The following is a 19,027-nucleotide window of genomic DNA, read 5'->3' as shown; positions in this document are numbered from 1 at the left end:
TGTAATGGATGCCGCAGGATTGAAGGACAAAATGACTAAACTTTAGTGGCACACCGTACACTGTCTGCTGATAACTACTTCAAATGGCAGTCTTTATTAAGAGCGTTCTGTAGATCTCAGGCCCCTGAGCGCAGTCCAACAAAGGCTTTCTCTTTTCTGTTTTTAATCTGTGTCTTCCTCAGCAGAAGTACAAGTGTATTTATTAATTCATTCATTTTAGCCATTTATATAGAACCAACAATTTCTACAGCTCAATAACAATTACATAGATTAAGCACATCAATCCCTGTCCTTAAATGATCTTTCAAAGTTTTGTCCCTGCCACAGTCATACAGACAAACATACTGTATACAATGTAGGGTCAGGCTGAATGGTGGGCAGTATACCATTTTATTTTTGTGTTGTGGGGAAAAAGGCAGAACACTCATAATAAACCAGTGCAGACACGTTGATGACATACAGACTCGATTCAGATATTGTATCGAGTGGGAAGTGCAGCAAGCCCACTTCTTTATTAATATGATTATTATTATTATACAGGATATACAGTTGTGTTCAAAATAATAGCAGTCAGACATCACTAACCTGATCAATCACTGTTTTTGGTAGAAATGATATTTCTACATAGCAAATAATTTACTAGCAGGTGTAGTAGAGTAATAGAAATCCAACAGACCCAACAGTCATGACATGCATGCTGCTGATTCTGTGTAATTGAATCACTAATTGAAAGGGGCATGTTCAAAATAATAGCAGTGTGGAGTTCTATTAGTGAGGTCATTCATTCTTTGGAAAACAGGTGGAAATTATTGCCCTTATTTAAGGAAGGAAGGCAGCAAATGTTGTACATGCTGGTTACAGTGCATTTCTCTCTGAAATTCTGAGGAAAATGGGTTGTTCCAGACATTGTTAAGAAGAACAGCGTACCTTGATTAAAAGGTTGATTGGAGAGGGGAAAACATATAAAGAAGTGCAGAAAATGATAGGCTGCTCAGCTAAAATGATCGCAAATGCTTTAAAATGGCAACCAAAACCTGAAAGACGTGGAAGAAAGCGAAAAACTACCATTCAAATGGATAGAATAATAGCCAAAATGGCAAGGACTCAGCCAACAATCAGCTCCAGGAAGATCAAAGAAGGTATAAAGTTACCTGTGAGTACTGTTACAATTAGAAGATGCCTATGTGAAGCCAAGCTATCTGCAAGAAGCCCCCGCAAAGTCCCACTGTTGAAAAAAAGACGTGCTGAAGAGGTTACAATTTGCCAAAGAGCACATTGACTGGCCTAAAGAGAAATCGCACAACATTTTGTGGACTGATGAAAGTAAGATTGTTCTTTTTGGGTCTAGTGGCTGGAGACAGTTTGTCAGACGACCCCCAAACACTGAATTCAAGCCACAGTACACTGTGAAGACAGTGAATCATGGTTGCCCAAGCATCATGATATGGGGATGTTTCTCATACTACGGTGGTGGGCCTATTTATCGCATACCAGGGATCATGGATCAGTTTGAATACATCAGAATACTTGAAGAGGTCATGCTGCCTTATGCTGAAGAGGAAATGCCCTTGAAATGGGTGTTCCAACAAGACAACGACCCCAAACACACCAGTAAACGTGCAACATCTTAGTTCCAGACCAACAAGATTGACATTATGGAGTGGCCAGCCCAATCCCCGAATCTTAATCCAATAGAAAACTTGTGGGGTGACATATAAAATGCAGTTTCTGAGGCAAAACCAAGAAATAGAGAAGAACTGTGGAATGTAGTCCAATCATCCTGGGCTGGAATACCTGTTCACAGGTGCCAGAAGTTGGTTGACTCCATGCAACACAGATGTACAGCAGTTCTCAGAAACAGTGCTTATACAACTAAATATTAATTAGGTGATTCAAAGGAAAGCAAAATCTTCAAACATTTTTCAGTTTATATAGTGAATGTTTGAGTTTGTAAAGAAGAATACAAACACTGCTATTTTTTTTAACAGTCTAATATTCACTTTTCTTCAATTGTTTTAGAGGAACAACACAAATTTGATATATTTTTCTTCATGTTTTGATTTGGAATAGAATGTGTAGTGTTCCCAATACATTTGTGTGTATGGAAATAAAAGCTATTAGAAGGATTTTGGCCTTTATTCACTTTTTTCAACACACTGCTATTATTTTGAACACAACTGTATATAGTGCCAACAATTTGCTCAGAGCTTTACAACATGACTGCAGACAGTACAGTTGCAATACAATTTACTACAGGAGGAATCAGAGGACCCTGCTCATTAGAGCTTACAACCTAAAAGGGTAGGTCAAGTGATAAAAAAGGTAATAGCTGTGGGGGATGGGGAAATGCAGAAAACATAAGAACAGCTGTTAGGTGGAGGCAGGATAGACTTTTCTAAATAGAAGGATTTTCAGGGATCACCTAAAAGTGGACAGAGTAGAAGATAATTGGACAGATGGGGGTAGAGAGTTCTAGAAGTTGGTAGAGGCTTGGGGGAAGTCCTGGAGGCAAGCATAGGAGGAAGTGACATGAGAGCTAGAGAGCAGGTCTTGGGAGGAACAGAGAGAACAATTTATCGAAAGTAATTTATTTGCTGTCTGGCTTTCTCTTCTACTTGCTTGCATGAGGCTTGATTTACCTTTGTCTTTCTGGGACTGCACTTCCCCCATGAAATGGAGAATCAGAACTGTATGTTAATTATGAGTTTGCTTGCATTGCTGAGGTTCACATTCAGAACTCATACTGACAGTTTTTTTCATGTGAGATACTGTGAATGCACCAATCTAGGTTCAATTTGACTGTGGTATGCCCTGAGACAGGAAAAGAGACTGGTGTAGGAAATTACATGGGGGCAAGCTTCTAGAAAAGACTGACAGGCCACCAGAATATGTAACATAATTGAGAATATTTTATTAAATTGATAAAAAAATCATCTGTTGTCATTTTCCGATCCGTTAGGGCTGTAAATAAATAATCAGCCTATTCTTCTGGTCTCCACCAATTTTATCAGTTTTTTTTTTGTAAGACGTGCAGGAAGTCTATTTGCGAAATGTTCCAGTTCAATGGATGAAGCTTGTCTTTTTAGAGAAAACTCTGGGAGGTCTTGAATGTGATATGAATGATCTAGTGTATGTCTAGAGGTATAGTGGATTGTTAACAATGCAGAAGCATATGTATAGACACATATTGCAATTTATACTGTGGTCTAGTGTAATGTATTTTATAGATGTAAACCGCATTATATACAGTCTAGTGGTTCAGATGTAAAAGGCAATGTTTATATAGGTTCATTGCAGTACCAATACATATAGCAGTACAGTGCATTGAGCTGTCATCTGATGATAATTTTATTAATAACAATGGCCTGCTACAGAAAATGCACACTTCTGTCCTTTGTTTTATGCATGAAGTCCACTGTGACTAGGTAATAATGCGAAGTGTTTCCATTTTTCCAAGTGTCCTAATGTGTATGTATTTAATGGGCATGTAGCCACATACCATGAAATGACTATATCTTGGTTATACAAGGTGGCATATAAATCTTTCTGAATTGATAGGCTGAATAATGGGTAATTCCATGGAAAGGATGTCTCCATTGTATATGAGTAAACACTGTATTTTCCATGGTAACACTACCATTACTAATAACTAAACATAGCCAGACTTATTCAGCATACTAATGTGAACCAAAGTGGCAGTGTACATGTTGCTTTAACTAAAATCATTGTCTTAAAAAGCAAAAAAGTTTTCTGTGGGTTACTGCAACCTGTAACTCAAGGCTTAGTACAAGTATGTGCACTAACAAATTGTAAACAAGTAAATGTGCTACCAATATATGGTAGGCACCAGGGGTGGACTGACAACTCATGGGGCCCCCGGGCAATAGGGGATCATGGGGCCCCTATGTACTCACCCACACTCAATCCACACCCAAAAAAGCCAATGAAATGAACCAGGGGCATCTCATGGGAGCCCCTACTTACCCTGTGCCCTCAGGCAGTGCCCGAGTTCCCAAATGGTCAGTCCGCCCCTGGTAGGCACTAATACACGTTGTGCAAATTAGGTTTTTGTGCAACAATTATACAGAAAGACCAAAAAGTAATTAACCCTATTACTTCACCTTCAAGCATAAATTTAGGTAATGGTTTTTTTAGGCCCTCTCCTGCGGCATACGTTATATACCTGAAACACAGTTCAAAGGAGATACCTACTCCGTGCCAAATCACCTGGCTTCCCCTGTATGTGTGGCCCAAACTTCATGGGCTTCAACAAAAAGCCTGTATGAATCCAATGTGTCTCTGGATTATTACACTTTTTTTTTCCATTTTTGATAGAGTAAGGGAGGGTCATAAGCCCTGTAGGTTTTCTTTGTTTTCCATCTGAGTCCCATTGGTACTTTTTGTCCCATAGCCAAAACAGGAAGTTAGAGGAAATTCATCCAAAGTGAAGGCATTCCAGTGTGCCACCAGGGTCACAAGAGCTAGTGTGCCCATTGGAATATTTATCCTCTATTAGTGTTCTGATATGAACCCAAAATTTGGGATTTTCTTTTACTTTCGCTTTTGATGATAATGGTAAACAGGACAAACATAGAGGGTGAATCTGCTTAATGGGAAACAGACAGTAATAAAAACTGACAGGTGTTATAATCCCTCTCCACTATATCCAAAACTAAAAAAAAAGTTTTGCCTTCAGTTACACTTTAAAGATTTTGTTTTGCTGAGAATGGATTATAAATGTCTAAAAGCCTAGGTTTTGATCGAGTGAACTTTGTGAAGAACACAGTTCAGATATGCTGAACTTCCCTAGTCATGGCCACACTCCCTGAAATCATCTAGACCACAAAAAGTGTCATCATCACACAGTCTGCCTTCAGGTTCTAAAAGCGCTGGGGATGGCATACACCACCTTTATGTGACCTCTGTACACTGTTTACTTCTTCCAGAGGCCACCACTAGACAGCTAGAACTCTAAATGTCACATGATGGATGCTTTGATAAAGATTTATAGGGAGGTATAGTTGACTAGTTAAAAAAAATATTGCACCATATTGTGTAGGGAGTAGAATGGAATATTAGGTTTTTCAATTTGGTTATGAAATTGGACTTGGAATCTAAAACCCCAAACCATTTTTTCTTGCCTCAACTCTCATAATCAGCCCTTAATCCCTAATTGTAATATGTGTGAATTTGAATTAATACCCCACCCACCAAATTCACTAGATCTAGCTCCTTCGGAACTTCACCTCTTCCTGAAGCTCAAAAGCCATCTCGGTGGAACCAGATTTTCTTCAACAGAATTTTCACATGCAGTAACACAGATTTATGTAGACCAGTTGTATCTCTTCTACAAAACTGGCATTCCAATAAAACATCGATGGACTAAGTGCAAAGACTTGAAAGTGGATTATAATGAGAAATGACATAGGTTGAAAAATCTAAGTACACGCTTTCTATGCAAGGCTAAGAACATTTCAATCCACCCTCGTTCATTGGTGCTCAATTTAGTACACTAGCTGTAAAACTAATTCTGATATTATTTTGACTCTGAAAATGTATTTTACCAAATCAAATCTTTGCCATAGGTTATCAACAACAAAACTGTGTTTGCCAATATATAATATGGATAAAAAGCAGTATCAAAATGCTATTCCTCAATGTCTACAACAAATACAACCAATCTGCTGTAAGTGGTGAAAGGAATGATGGGTTTGAAGTGTGTATATGTTTGTTTGGTCATTATTAATTACATTATTTGAGCAGCACTTAAATAAGTAATCACTTCTGTCAGTCATGCTATAAATAAATAAATTGAGTTGTTGCCATATACCTTAATTTGATATACAGCAATTCCAGCCCCTGTCATTTGTGTCATTTTTATTTTGACTGACACCAAATAATGAACATATAGGTGGTATACACGTCAGGAAATGCCGTTTTTCATGTCGCTTTCCACCTTTTTCATAAGAGCTGAAAAGATGCAGTGAGAAATAAATCTTCTATTGTATTACTGTAAATGGCCAAATCCCCCAGTGTATCCTGGCAATGTGCCCTAAACTTGTATTTGGAGCAGCTTTAGCAGAGAATAGAGAGCAGAATTCAAATGATCATTTAGCTGTAGCTCTCAGGATGTCAAGTGAGCTGCCAGTTATATTAGAGACTTCATCATGGCACAGACATACGCTTCCTGAGCTGCTGTGGGTTTACTCTTTTCTGGGACTTTAAGGCTATTTGCTGCAAAATTGCTCATTCATCACCTCATGAAATCAACTCAACCCCATTTTTTAACATCTGAAGAGAAAAGTAATTTTGGAGAGAAAAACCATAAATGACATATATTTCTCCCTCTTCGTTTCCAGGTACTCGCCTCTGTCAAACATAAAATTGAACAGTTTGCAGTGGCGGAGCAAAATTTTCCCTTGTTACTTGCAGAAGCTCAACAATACTTGCTGGCTCGCATGGGCTCTCCTAACCGCGAACTTCCAGGTGTGTTAACCAAAGGTAATAAGGTTACATGTCAGCAGATTAGGTCACTGAATGACTTTGTTGAAGATATGATAGGAAACATTTGTATATATGGAATATAATTTCACCATATTTTTGCATTAACTAGAACATAAATTGTATTTCCTCCTACATGTCTCTTCTCTCATTTATCTAACAGAAAACATTTCTTACACTTAAAGCTGAACTCCAGGAATGATCTTTTTTTTTTTAGTCCAGCTTTGTTTCATCTAAACCTTCATAGCTCATTGAACGAGACAGAGAGGTGGGATAAATGCCTCATCCAATTGGAGAAAGCCTTGAATTTAATTAAAAAAATGGAAGACATTCTCTGAATGATGGTGGTGCCAAGCAACTCCCTATGTTCAGAAGAGACCAGCACTGACTTGTAGCACAGATTACTACAGTGAATTTCTGCATTCCCAAGGCCTCCTGAATGTGAGCTCTGATGGATTAGATGTAACCAAGCTAGACCAAATGTAAGTTTTTAAAAAAGATCATCCCTGGCGCTCAGCATTTTTGCTTAATATTAAGGAATTCTTTGTGAAAAAGGAATAGAATTAGTAAATAACCCAACATGCTTCTTTTTTTTCTCCCCTGTGGGGAGTCCAGTCTGTGTTTAACAATGCATTTCTCCTTAAAATGATCTTCAATCCACCACCCACTCCAACAGTAATATCCTTGATCTCGTCTTCTCCAACCGCTGCGCTCCCCACAACCTCACTAACACTCCCTTACCTCTCTCTGACCACAACCTGATTACCTTCTCTATCTCCTCGTCCTCCAACGCCTACCCTTCCAAATGTCACACTACTACCAGCTGTAACCTCCGCAACCTTAACCCTGCCCCCCTCCACTCTGCAGCTGATCAACTGCACGACAGCATCCTCCCCCGACTTGGCTATGACTGCCTACAACAACGTGCTGTCAACAGCCCTTGACTCACTAGCGCCTTTAACCACACGCAACATTAGACCCCGACTGCTCCAGCCCTGGCAGACTGATCACACCAAAACCCTCAAACGACACAGTCGTGCCCTGGAGAGACTATGGCGCAAAACCAAATCCCAACAAGCCTTCACCCGCTACAAATCTGCCTTCCACACCTACACCTCTTCCCTCCACGCAGCCAAACAAGCCTACTTCCTGACCCTCATCAAGGCCCTCTCCTCCAATCCTCGCCGACTCTTCTCCACCTTCAACTCTCTACTCCTCCTCTCCTCCACCCCCACCTCCACCCAGCACCTCACTCACTGCCCTTGAGATTGCCAATCACTTTAAAAACAAGATTGACACAATTCGCAAGGACATCGCCGCAACTCACACGCCCTCTCAACCCGTCCCCTCTCACACAGCTACCCCCTCATCCCCTCTCTCCCTCGACATAACCCGCAGGGACTTCGTCGCTGCTCAAACTCCCTCCAACCCCGTTCCCCCTCACTCAGCTACCCCCTCATCACCCCTCTCCCACGGCCCCACCACTGCTCTGACCTCCACTTCCACCCCACCCTACATTCCTCATACTGAAGCCCCCCCAACACTCCGCACCTTTGACCTTACCACCATCGAGGAAATCTCCAAGATCCTCTCTGATGCCCGCCTCACCACCTGCCCTCTCGACCCTATCCCCTCACATCTCCTATGACCTCCCTCCCCCTCCATCCTACGCTCCCTCACCCACATGTTTAATCTTTCCCTCTCCTCCGGCACTTTCCCCTCCCCTCTGAAACATGCACACATCACCCCCATACTTAAAAAGCCCTCCCTGGACCCCAATGACCCGAACAACCTCAGACCCATCTCCCTGCTCCCATTTACATCTAAACTCCTCGAGCGCCTAGTCTACACCCCCCTAAGCTCTCACCTCAACGACAACAACCTCCTCGACCCCCTACAGTCCGGCTTCCGTCCCCTACACTCCACCATAACTGCCTTACTCAAACTCTCCAACGACCTGCTAACCGCCAAAGCTAATGGCCACTATTCAGTGCTCCTACTCCTTGACCTCTCTGCGGCCTTCGACACAGTCGACCACCCCCTCCTCCTCAAAAAACTACACTCCCTCTGCCTCAGAGATTCTGCTCTCTCCTGGCTCTCATCCTACCTGTCACAACGCTCTTTCAGCGTTACCTATAATGCTACCACCTCCCCCTCACTCCCCATCTCGGTTGGGGTCCCTCAAGGCTCTGTCCTCGGGCCCCTTCTCTTCTCCATCTACACCTCCTCCCTTGGCCAACTCATACACTCTCACGGCTTCAACTACCACCTCTATGCCGACGACACACAAATCTATCTCTCAACCCCCCACCTCACCCCCTCGGTCTCCACCCGAATCACACACCTACTGAGCGACATATCAGACTGGATGTCGCTCCACTTCCTTAAACTGAACCTCTCCAAAACCGAGTTTCTTGTCTTCCCCCCAGCCCGGACACCACCCCACATTGACTTCTCCATCACATCCAACAACGCCACCACCAAACCCACCCCGCAGGCCAGAGTACTTGGTGTCATTCTGGACTCCAACCTATTCTTCCAGCCCCAAGTCCAATCTTTAACAAACTCGTGCAGACTCCACCTCCGCAACATCGCCAAAATACGCACGTTCCTAACCCCAGAAACCACTAAACAGCTCATCCACTCCCTCATCATATCATGACTCAACTACTGCAACTCCCTCCTCACTGGCCTGCCTCGCCGCTGGCTATCCCCGCTTCAGTCGATCCTGAATACAGCTGCCAGACTCATTCACCTTTCCAACCGCTCCATCTCCGCCACCCCCCTTTGCCAATCCCTCTACTGGCTTCCGATTGCGCAACGGATCAAATTCAAAATCCTAACACTGACGTACAAAGCTGTCCACCATACTGCCCCGTACTATATCACTGACCTAATATCCAAGTACCGCCCAGCACGCACACTCCGCTCCTCACAAGACCTCCTTCTCTCTAGTTCCCTGGTCTCCTCCTCCCATGCCCGCCTCCAGGACTTCTCCAGGGTGTCACCCATCCTCTGGAACTCCCTGCCCCAACCCATCAGATTATCACCTACTCTCCTCTCCTTTAGGCGCACCCTGAAAACCCATCTCTTCAGGGAAGCCTAAACCACCTCCTGCTAACCTGCCGACCTCCTCCACTCTTCCTACCACTCCATCCCCCACAGCTATCTCCTCCTGTACCACTATCCCCTCCCTCCTAGATTGTAAACTCGAAAGAGCAGGACCCTCGATCCCCTCATGTTTTGCATTGTATTGGTATTGTTCTGTCACATGTTCTGTCCCCCTTTGTAATGTACAGCACTGAGCGAACCATTGGCGCTTTATAAATACTGTATAATAATAATAATAATCTTCTGCTTTGTTAACATAAGGCAAAGCAATAGGTTTACTTTATTGCCATCCAGGCCTTTCCTGTGCTGCCTAAACTTAGGCATTATCCACATGGACAATGACGTGATTAGGTGTTGGATTAGAAATTTCTAAATGCATATAACTGCATGTAATGATTTTAAATGGTATAATGCACACATACAGACTGTGCATTTGCTTGCATTCAGCTACATTTAGTTTAACCACTTCAATACCTGGCACTTTCACCCCCTTCCAGGCCAGGCCACTTTGCATCTTTCAGTGTTGCCGCACTTTGAATGGCAATTGCGTGGTCATGCGACACTGTACCCATATAACATTTTTTGGGACAGATAGAGCTTTCATTCGGTGGTATTTACTGCTGGTTTTCTGTTTGTTTGTTTAGCAAAAAATAAAACAACTGAAAAAACAATTTTCTTCATTTCTTTTAAAAATTTTGCAAATAAGTATTTTTTCTCCTTCACTGATGTGCACTGATGAGGCTGCACTGATGAATCAGCACTGATAGTTGGCACAGATGGGCACCACTGATGAGGAGTCACTGATGGCCACTGATAGAGCTGCACTGATAATCAGTGCCCTGATTATCAATGTAAATGTCCCCTGTCAGAATTGCCAGTTACCAGTTCTGCCCTCTTCATGCTGTGACAGCATGTGAGGGTGAGGAAAGGACTGCCGGTAACCGACAAGTCTGTTTACAATGTGATCAGCCATGATTGTACACTGCAGATCACATGGCAAAGAGCCACTGTGATTGGTCCTTTACCACAATCACAGAGGGCGCCAAATATGCACCCTTCCAGAACTGGATGACCGCGCTGTAGCCGTCTTTTGGCTATAGCACGGTCGGAAAGAGGTTAATTGTGTTTATAAAAAATAGAAATGCATGTAAGCTGATTTATATGTAAACGCATGTACATTTTGCATAAATGCAAAGCAAACGCTAAACTTTCCAGACTAAGTATGCCTGCATTTAAGCAAGTTCTCCTACATTTAAATAAAACAAATGCAGAAGGCCCATGTGAACAAGGCCTAACCTGAGCAATCATTAGGTCATATCGGTGTGGTTCCGACTTGGTCTGAGCCGTACCGATTTCTACAGTAGTACATGCATTACTTTTGGTGCGATTTGCATAGACATCTGTGTCAGATGCCTTGCAAATTGCACCTGAAATTGGCATGTCCCCCAACATTGAAATCGTGCGACTTCACTGTAAGTCACACGATTTCAAAGTCGGGCTTGATGTGACCGGGGTGTTAACTTAGAAAACCTGCAGTTTCGTCTCTGCATTTGAACTGTCCTACTTGCCAAAATTTTATGTTGCCCACAAGTTTCATCTGACATCAAGAATAATACCAGCTATATGCCAGCCTCTCTGCACTCTCTGGTGTGAGGGCTAAAGGATCTAAATCTAGTAGATACTAGTTACTTCTTTGCACTTTTTACATTTTGGCTGACAATTCAAAAGTGTGCAACTTGTTACCTGTGAACCACCGTCTGTTAAGTCCATCCTTCATTTACCAAAATGTTGTACTAGCAGAAGACACTATAATGCTCAAAGTGTAATTTTACACAAAAGGGGAAGTTCTGTTTATTTGCCTCCCCCCTCTACTGCCACATTTCACACTATTTTTTTGGGGGGGCTGATACCTGGTTTCCATTCCCACTTCTGGTCAGATGCATTGGAGTGATCTGAGCTGGAAGTTCGGCCCCCTCTCCTTCCTCTGCAGCCTTCTTGGGCACTTTGCAGGTCCCAAAGAGCAGGGTCATTCCCAAAGAGCAGCGCAATTCACTGCAAGGCTTCACTTCCAGTTTCCCTTACTAAACATCTCGGTAAGATACTGAAGAATTTGCTCGGGTAATGACATCGCTGGATCCCTGAACAGGTAAGTGTCCTTATATTCAAATTCAGCAGCTACAATAATTGTAGCTGCTGACTTTTAATTTTTTGGGGGGAGCCTGGAGACTTTAAACAAACAAATGTGATAACTATAAGAACAGTCATTCCTGTTACCTTACTGTAAGGATGACAGATTCTTCCACCTGTCCCTCTGCAGTAACTGTTAGGCCCCTTTCACATGGAGCGGACTGAGGTTGCGATCAGCTTGCTCAGCAGGGGATCTGTCTGTTGATTCCCTCTGAGCATGCGGATGACAGGTCTGTGTCCGCTCCGTTTATGCAGAGCGGACACGGACACAGACTGCTCTTCTCTATGAGGGGTCAGATGTAAACAGACTGCCTATCTGTTTACACCCGACTACCATCCAATCCGCTGGATGGAAGGGGAATGGTCCCTCATTCGTCTCTTTTTGGCAGATCGGATCTGATTGGATGTAGACGGGTGTAAATGGAGATCATAGAGTAGAATAGAGGTTCTGGGTCCACCTGAAAAATGAACGCCTGAGTGAATAGGGCCTGAGACTGCTAATATGCTTTAATATACTATATACTCCAAAGACATGCTGGTAGGTTAATTGAATCCTGTCTAAATTGGCCCTAGTATGTGTATGTATGAATGTGAGTTAGGGACTTTAGATTGTACGCCCCTTGAGGGTTAGGGACTGATGTGAATGTACAATATATATGTAAAGCGCTGCGGAAATTGATGGCGCTATATAAGTACCCAAAATAAAAAAAATACTATCAAAACCAGAACTTGACTAATTCATAAGACACGCTTGCAGCTCTATGTTAGAATGAAGGCAGTTTTATGGGGTTGTAAACTTTTCATTTTTCTAAAGATCACGCTATTGTAGCTGTTGATATTGTTGTTATCATGTGTGCATTACAGTGTAGTGATTACTTTCTGCACTTTCTCACCTTAGCCAGCTAGATCTGCCCAATGTCTGCTTTCCAGGTTATAGATGACTTAACACCAATACACGATTTCTTAACTGCATGACACCTTGTGCTTCCAGGGAAGAAGAAAAATGGAAAGACATTTCAGTCATACTGTGTAAATTAGTCTTGTCAAGTTTAACACATAGATCCTGCTCTATGACATGCTGTAGATCTTAATTGTATATACTGAAACAGACCACATTCACTATGTACAAACGCTTCTCTATATTTATCCCCAAATGCTGGCATAGCCATATGTCCATTCCACAGAAGACTAGTTATGTCCCAAGCTGACACCCAGCATGTTTTATATATAGTATTCTCCAGGCAAGTAGCCAAGCTCAGGGTTGGACAAGATCAAGATCTTGAAATCAAGAATAAATATGTTGTATTATTGCAACCAACTAAACTTGGCATGCAACATCATCAAGGACTCTGCATAACCATAAGACTTTCCACATAGTCCTTCTGCTTACAGAGGCCTCCGGAAGGCTTTAGAATGTGTCACATTTGACAGAAAAAGCAAACTGAAAAAAACTTCCCCCACCACACGCCCTTTTGGGTGTTCCAGCATTTTATATAACCATATAAATACCTGCTTTTAATTTTCAGACTCCTCCATTTAATAGCTTGTACTGCAGAATCATCCTATTATCTAGCCTAAATTTTGAGGGACTGTTTCTCAGAAAACACCATTCGCGTGCTTGCCTCTTCCTCCACCCTGTAGCCATTTTTTTTTAAATTCTCTTCATTTCTTTTCAATAAAACATCCCATACAAAATAGAGAGCCAGAACTGCCAAGCCACAATTTGGAAAGCAGTCCTGAACAAAAGAATCAAAGAAAGAACAGAAAAACAGTAGGATAAAGGAGCCTCTCTACAATATGACAACAGAGGTAATATACAGAAATCTATCCACACCTATTCTCAGTCTAAGGTGATACAAAGAAACCAGTATAGGTTAAAAAAAACAGCAGTTACACGGAAACTACATTATGCAAAGAACAAAGCCAGAGACCAAAAAGAAACAGCATAGAGACCCTGTACCCGCTTTTGCCTGCACTGAGTCAACATGTAAACCATCCTGTTGAACTAGACTTCCTCCCAAGTCTGTGTCTGTAGGAAAAAAAGGGTTTGCAGCAGAAACATCCCATTATAGTTATTACAAGTTATTTCTTACACCATACATTCAGACCAAAATAATTACATACATCTGAAATATGATTATACCTTCCTCTACTAGGTCAGGTTCACATGTATAATTTCAAAGCAGTTGAGTAGTATAGATCACTACAAAATGTTGTCATATGGCGTGCGGCTTGTGGTATCTGCCTTGTTTAGTGTATTCTCCTCTTTTTTTTTCTTTAAGTGGCACCTTAGAGCGCTGTATATTAAACAAGACAAGGGTGCAAATTTAGACTGCAGACAAATCAAGGACAGAGACATGATAAATGATGAGAAGGCAGCCGTTTGCATACTATTTTACCATCTAAAAGCTTACAATTTGATTTTTTAAAAACTGAAATAATATTATACAGTAATATTGCTGCTCCTCCCACCATGTAATTACTGTGAATAGCAGCAGCCAGCAGATTAACAGGTCGTGAAATCTAGTTCCCTATTGTGATTGGCTACACAGTGAGAACTCCTTCCTAAACTTTGTGCTGCTTTCTAACTGGTGTTTGAAAGTCAAGGTTCAGAATCCCAGCAACAGCCCATTGTCAATCAAAGTTCTGAAAATTAAAAGATAGTTATCAGTACGCAAAACACATATGAGACAAAAGATTTTCACTTCCTAATTGCTAATCTTTTACCTGGGAATAACAAAAAATCAGTTAAGCTGATGCTCAGCAATTTTTTTTTTTTTTTAATGGTTGAACTGGGTGGACTTTTGTCTTTTTTCAGCCAGACTAACTATGTAACTATGTAACATAGATACTCCATAGTGTATTAATCTATGTAGAAACATACGCCATGGTGTATTATTCTATGTAGAAATATACTCCATAGTGTAATAATCTATGTAGAAAGATACTCAATGGTGTATTATTCTATGTAGAAACATACTCCATACTGTATTAAGCTATGTAGAAAGATACTCAGTGGGGATAAATGGAGTGGGAGTTTTTTTTTATTATGGTATTTATGTTGGTTTTGGTTGTGTTTTTATTTTGCGTGTGAAATATCTTTTTTTAATGTGAGGGAGCTACAACTGTTTCATTTTATGATTGTTATTGTAATATGACAAATTTTCAGATTATGTTATGTAAAAAGATGATCCATAGTATATAAGTTACTGTAGGGGTGCGCACAAGGTGTGCCAGATGTGCCTGGGCATACCCTAATCACCCCGTGTGCATTACTATTATTTCTTTGTGTGCCAATGAGGAGATGGGAAAGATCTCCCATTGAGCAGCTCTGATTATAAGAGTAAAAGCACTTCTCTTTCACTCTGAATCTGCAGGCAGGGAGATAATGTGCCCGCAGGGAGAACAGAAAGATACGCATGTGTGATTGAGCTTTGGGGTGCATACCCTAATGCAATAGGCTGCGCACACTTATGTAAGTTACCTAGTAGTGTATTATGTGAATACTAACAGTTATGCTTCCTGGTAGATGCTGCACTGAATATTGGAGAGCAAGAAACTAGCATTGGAGAAAATTCCCATACGGTGATGCAGAAGAATAAAGAACAAAGAGTAAAGATGTCACCTCCACTTTCTACAGCCTCTACCCACACCAGAAATGCTGTGCTTGCAGCTGCCATATTCCCAGAATTCCTAAAAGAACTTGCAGCTTTTGCCCAGGAACACTCTGTGTTATATTATATAATAGGGGACTCTTTGTAGAACCTTTTTTGTAGCTGGTGGCAGGCTGTTGTATTGTTTTTATGTTAGTGTTTATTTTATATAACATGAAAAGACCTATTTTTGTCCAGCTGGGAATATTGCAATATAGTGATCAAATACCTTAAATGCAAAAAGCTACTTCCTGTAATACTTGATAGATGCTGGGCTTTCTGGTCCATCTGAATATGGTGGTTGTCTTTCCTGTTCTGTGTTGGTTTATGTGTACATTATTTTACATATGTAACTGTTCTCTTTTTGCCTTTGTATACCTTTTGCTTTGTTACCTGTTTGCATTGGGCACTTTTTAGAGATGAATTCACCTAAAACTGTTATTTTTGTTGGGGGTGAATGTTAATAATATATACAGGAACATTTTTGTAAAGACAATTCATGGGAATTATTTACTGATGATTAATTCACTCCCCAGGCAATGCTGCAGCCTTTGCCATGCCTTCACTGTCAGAAAGACACTAGCTGTGTTGAACTTGACCTATTTGAAAAAATAATTAGCTATTTTTAGTTGCAACAAAAGAAAGAAAAGAAGACAGGAACTAGCATTTTCAGAAGAAGGTCATATTTTTCTCAACACAGATTTCATTTAACCTATTGCCATCAGCATCATGTGTATGTGCTCTAGTCACAATTGGGAGTTGGTGGCATGGTTTGGAAACCATGTGACTACTGTGACAGCCAATCATAGCAGTCACTTGATTGTGAAATTTGTCCAACCCCCCTGCACATAAAGACTTATTTAAATTGATTCTGGGCAGGAAGGGGTTAACATTTTAATCTGGGCACAACTGATTTTTTACTTGCCATGTGCCTCTAGTGTCATCATTTTCTTGACTTACGTTTTTTTCTTTGTTAGCCAAAGAAGTATCTGCAAAAAAAAGATATTACTTGTTAAAATGGTGATGATGTCATCCAAAGCCTTCCCAATGCCTTTGAACAGTTCTGCAGGTGGGAATCTCCTTGTGCATCATGACATTTCTTGTGAATATGGATGCGATGAGGAGAATACACATCCCATGATTTTATGCTGTTAGATGTGCAGAGGTAGTGAGTAGATTAGCTTAGGTAGGGCATTGGGTGGGGATTGGGTAGATGTGTGGGCAACTCATTCTTCTTGCTTATTTCCAGGTCATGCACATGATGTGTGTGGGCCAGGAATGGAGGTGTGCTTATGGACTGCCCTTCTTATGGTTCAGTATGCTGTAGAGACGAGTGAGCTGAAACCTGGCCTGATAAAAAAAATTGCAGATATTTTCTAATTTAAGACAATCTAACTATGGCCCATTGTTTTCAATGTGTGCTGTTCATACTATACATGTACAGTGGTGTGCGAAAAAAAAAAAAAGATGCTGTTTAACCAACATCATGTGAACAAGCTCCCATGGTGTTTAATGTGGCTTCAAGTGCTAGTCCTGGCTCAGCTAATTCAGTTTCTGAAGGCTGTGTTTTACTTCTAAATGGTCCGTTTCTGAACCATAAAATATTAAATGACCACAAAAGGTGTTCAAGTGAACTAGATTTCATATTACAAATGAACATGAATGTTGTATACAATCCCATGAATTTTTCAGCAAATGCTGCTGTAGGATTGGTTCAAGGTTACTTCCATTTTTTCTATGTCAAACACTAATTGCTTTGGTTGTAGTTCATTATATGTAAGAATGGCACTGTATGTGTTCTTTTACCTTAAGGTGTACCTGCTCTGCCTGCATAGAATTAAAATTAAAGTAGAACTATAGGCAAAACTTTTTTTTTCATATCAGATAGAGTAAGGGAGAATTAAAACCCCTGCCAGTTTATTTTTTGCCATCTGTGTTCCATTGGGAAAATTTACCTTCACTTTTTGTCCCATAGCCAAAACGGGAAGTAAGAGACAGTCTCTGCAAATTAGGGGAATTCCTTGGGGATGCCCAAATCTCCAGAACTAGTGACCCCATTGGAAGATTTCCCCTCTATTACTTTTCTGGGCACAACCGAAAATTTGGTGTTTCTTTTACTTTCAATGATAATGTTAAAGAGGACAAATACAGAGGGTAAATCTCCCTAACAGGGGTGCAGCCAACAATAAAAACCTGACAGGTGTACTAATCCATCCTCACTTCAACCATACAGAAAAAATAAATACATTTTGCCTTTAGTTATACTTTAACCACTTGCCCTCCAGAGAATTTACCCCCCTTCCTGACCAGGCCATTTTTTGCGATATGGTGCTGTGTTACTTTAACTGACAATTGCGCACTCATGCAACACTGCACCCAAATGAAATTTATGTCCTATTTTTCCCAGAAATTGAGCTTTCTTTCAGTGGTATTTTATCACCTGTTTTTAATTTTTTGCGCTATAAACAAAAAAAGACCGACAATTTTGAGAAAAAAAACAATATTTTTGACTTTTTGCTATTAAACATATCCAGTAAAAAAATTTGAAAAATCAAATTTTGTCATAAATTTACATCAAAATGTATTCTGCTACATGTCTTTGCTAAAAAAAAAAATCCCAATACTAAATTATTGGTTTACGTGAAAGTTATTGCGTCTACAAATGGTGGTATATATACTGGAATTTTTTTTTGTTTTAATACTAGTAATGGCAGCAATCAGAAACTTAAAGCGGGACTGCAGCGCGCGTTCTGACACTGGGAAGAACTGAATAACTGTCACTGACATCCTCAGTGACATTAATACAGTGATCAGTGCTTATAAAAAGCACTGAAACTGTACTAATGACACTGGGCAGGAAGGGGTTAACATCTGGGGCAATCAAAAGGTTAACTGTGTGTTGTTTTACTGTGTGCTTTGTATGTTGTACTGTGTCAGCACATTGCTTTGTATTGCTCTGCTATGCAGATCTATACAAAGCAATGTGCTGGAGCTGACAGGGGAGAGATCTGTATTGTTTACATACAGACCTCTCCCCCATCAGTGATACTCGGCAATTGCCGGGTGCCGGCGGGGAATCACCGGCTGGGACCCGGTGATCGACAGCTGAAGCTGCCAACAGGGGCGTGGGTAGGGTGCATGCCCTCTACCCGGAAATGCAAAATCACGTACAGTCATGGCCGAAATTGTTGGCACCCTTGATATTTCTCCAGGAAATCATGTATTTCTCACGAAACGTATTGCATTAACACATGTTTTGCTATACACATGTTTATTCCCTTTGTGTGTATTGGGACAAAACAAAAAAAGGGAGGAAAGAAAGCAAATTCGACATAATGTCACACAAACCTCCAATAATGGGCTGGACAAAAGTATTGGCACCCTTTCACAACTGCGGATAAATAAGAATGTTACAAGCATGTGATGCTCCTGTAAACTCACCTGGGGCAAGTAACAGGTGTGGGCAATATAGAAATCACACCTGAAAGCAGATAAAAAGGAGAGACGTTCACTTAACCTTTGCATTGTGTGTCTGTCTGTGCCACACTAAGCATGGACAACAGAAAGAGGAGACG

The 19,027-nt window shown here is 41.1% G+C and overlaps 1 protein-coding gene across 3 annotated transcripts in view; it reads left to right on the top strand.

Annotated features, from left to right (window-relative positions):
• The window catches only part of FHIP1A (FHF complex subunit HOOK interacting protein 1A), a 310,572-nt gene extending 292,492 nt beyond the window's left edge, over positions 1–18,080 (top strand). For 2 of the 3 annotated variants that reach the window (XM_089670462.1, XM_089670460.1), the window contains exons 12-13: positions 6,360–6,501; positions 15,329–18,080. In XM_089670462.1, coding sequence (XP_089526588.1) covers positions 6,360–6,501; positions 15,329–15,561 — 375 coding nt within the window. In that variant the 3' untranslated portion in view covers positions 15,562–18,080. The remainder of the gene's footprint in view (positions 1–6,359; positions 6,502–15,328) is intronic. The other variant, XM_089670461.1, reaches the window with a different exon arrangement.
• Positions 18,081–19,027: the final 947 nt, after the last annotated feature.

This window comes from Staurois parvus, unplaced genomic scaffold (genome assembly GCF_062004578.1).
Source record: "Staurois parvus isolate SC_StPar_1 unplaced genomic scaffold, SC_StPar_1.0 ptg000090l, whole genome shotgun sequence".
NCBI classification, from domain to species: domain Eukaryota; kingdom Metazoa; phylum Chordata; class Amphibia; order Anura; family Ranidae; genus Staurois; species Staurois parvus.
The sequence above is the reverse complement of the archived record's forward strand: the minus strand, read 5'-3'. Positions and strand labels throughout refer to the sequence as shown.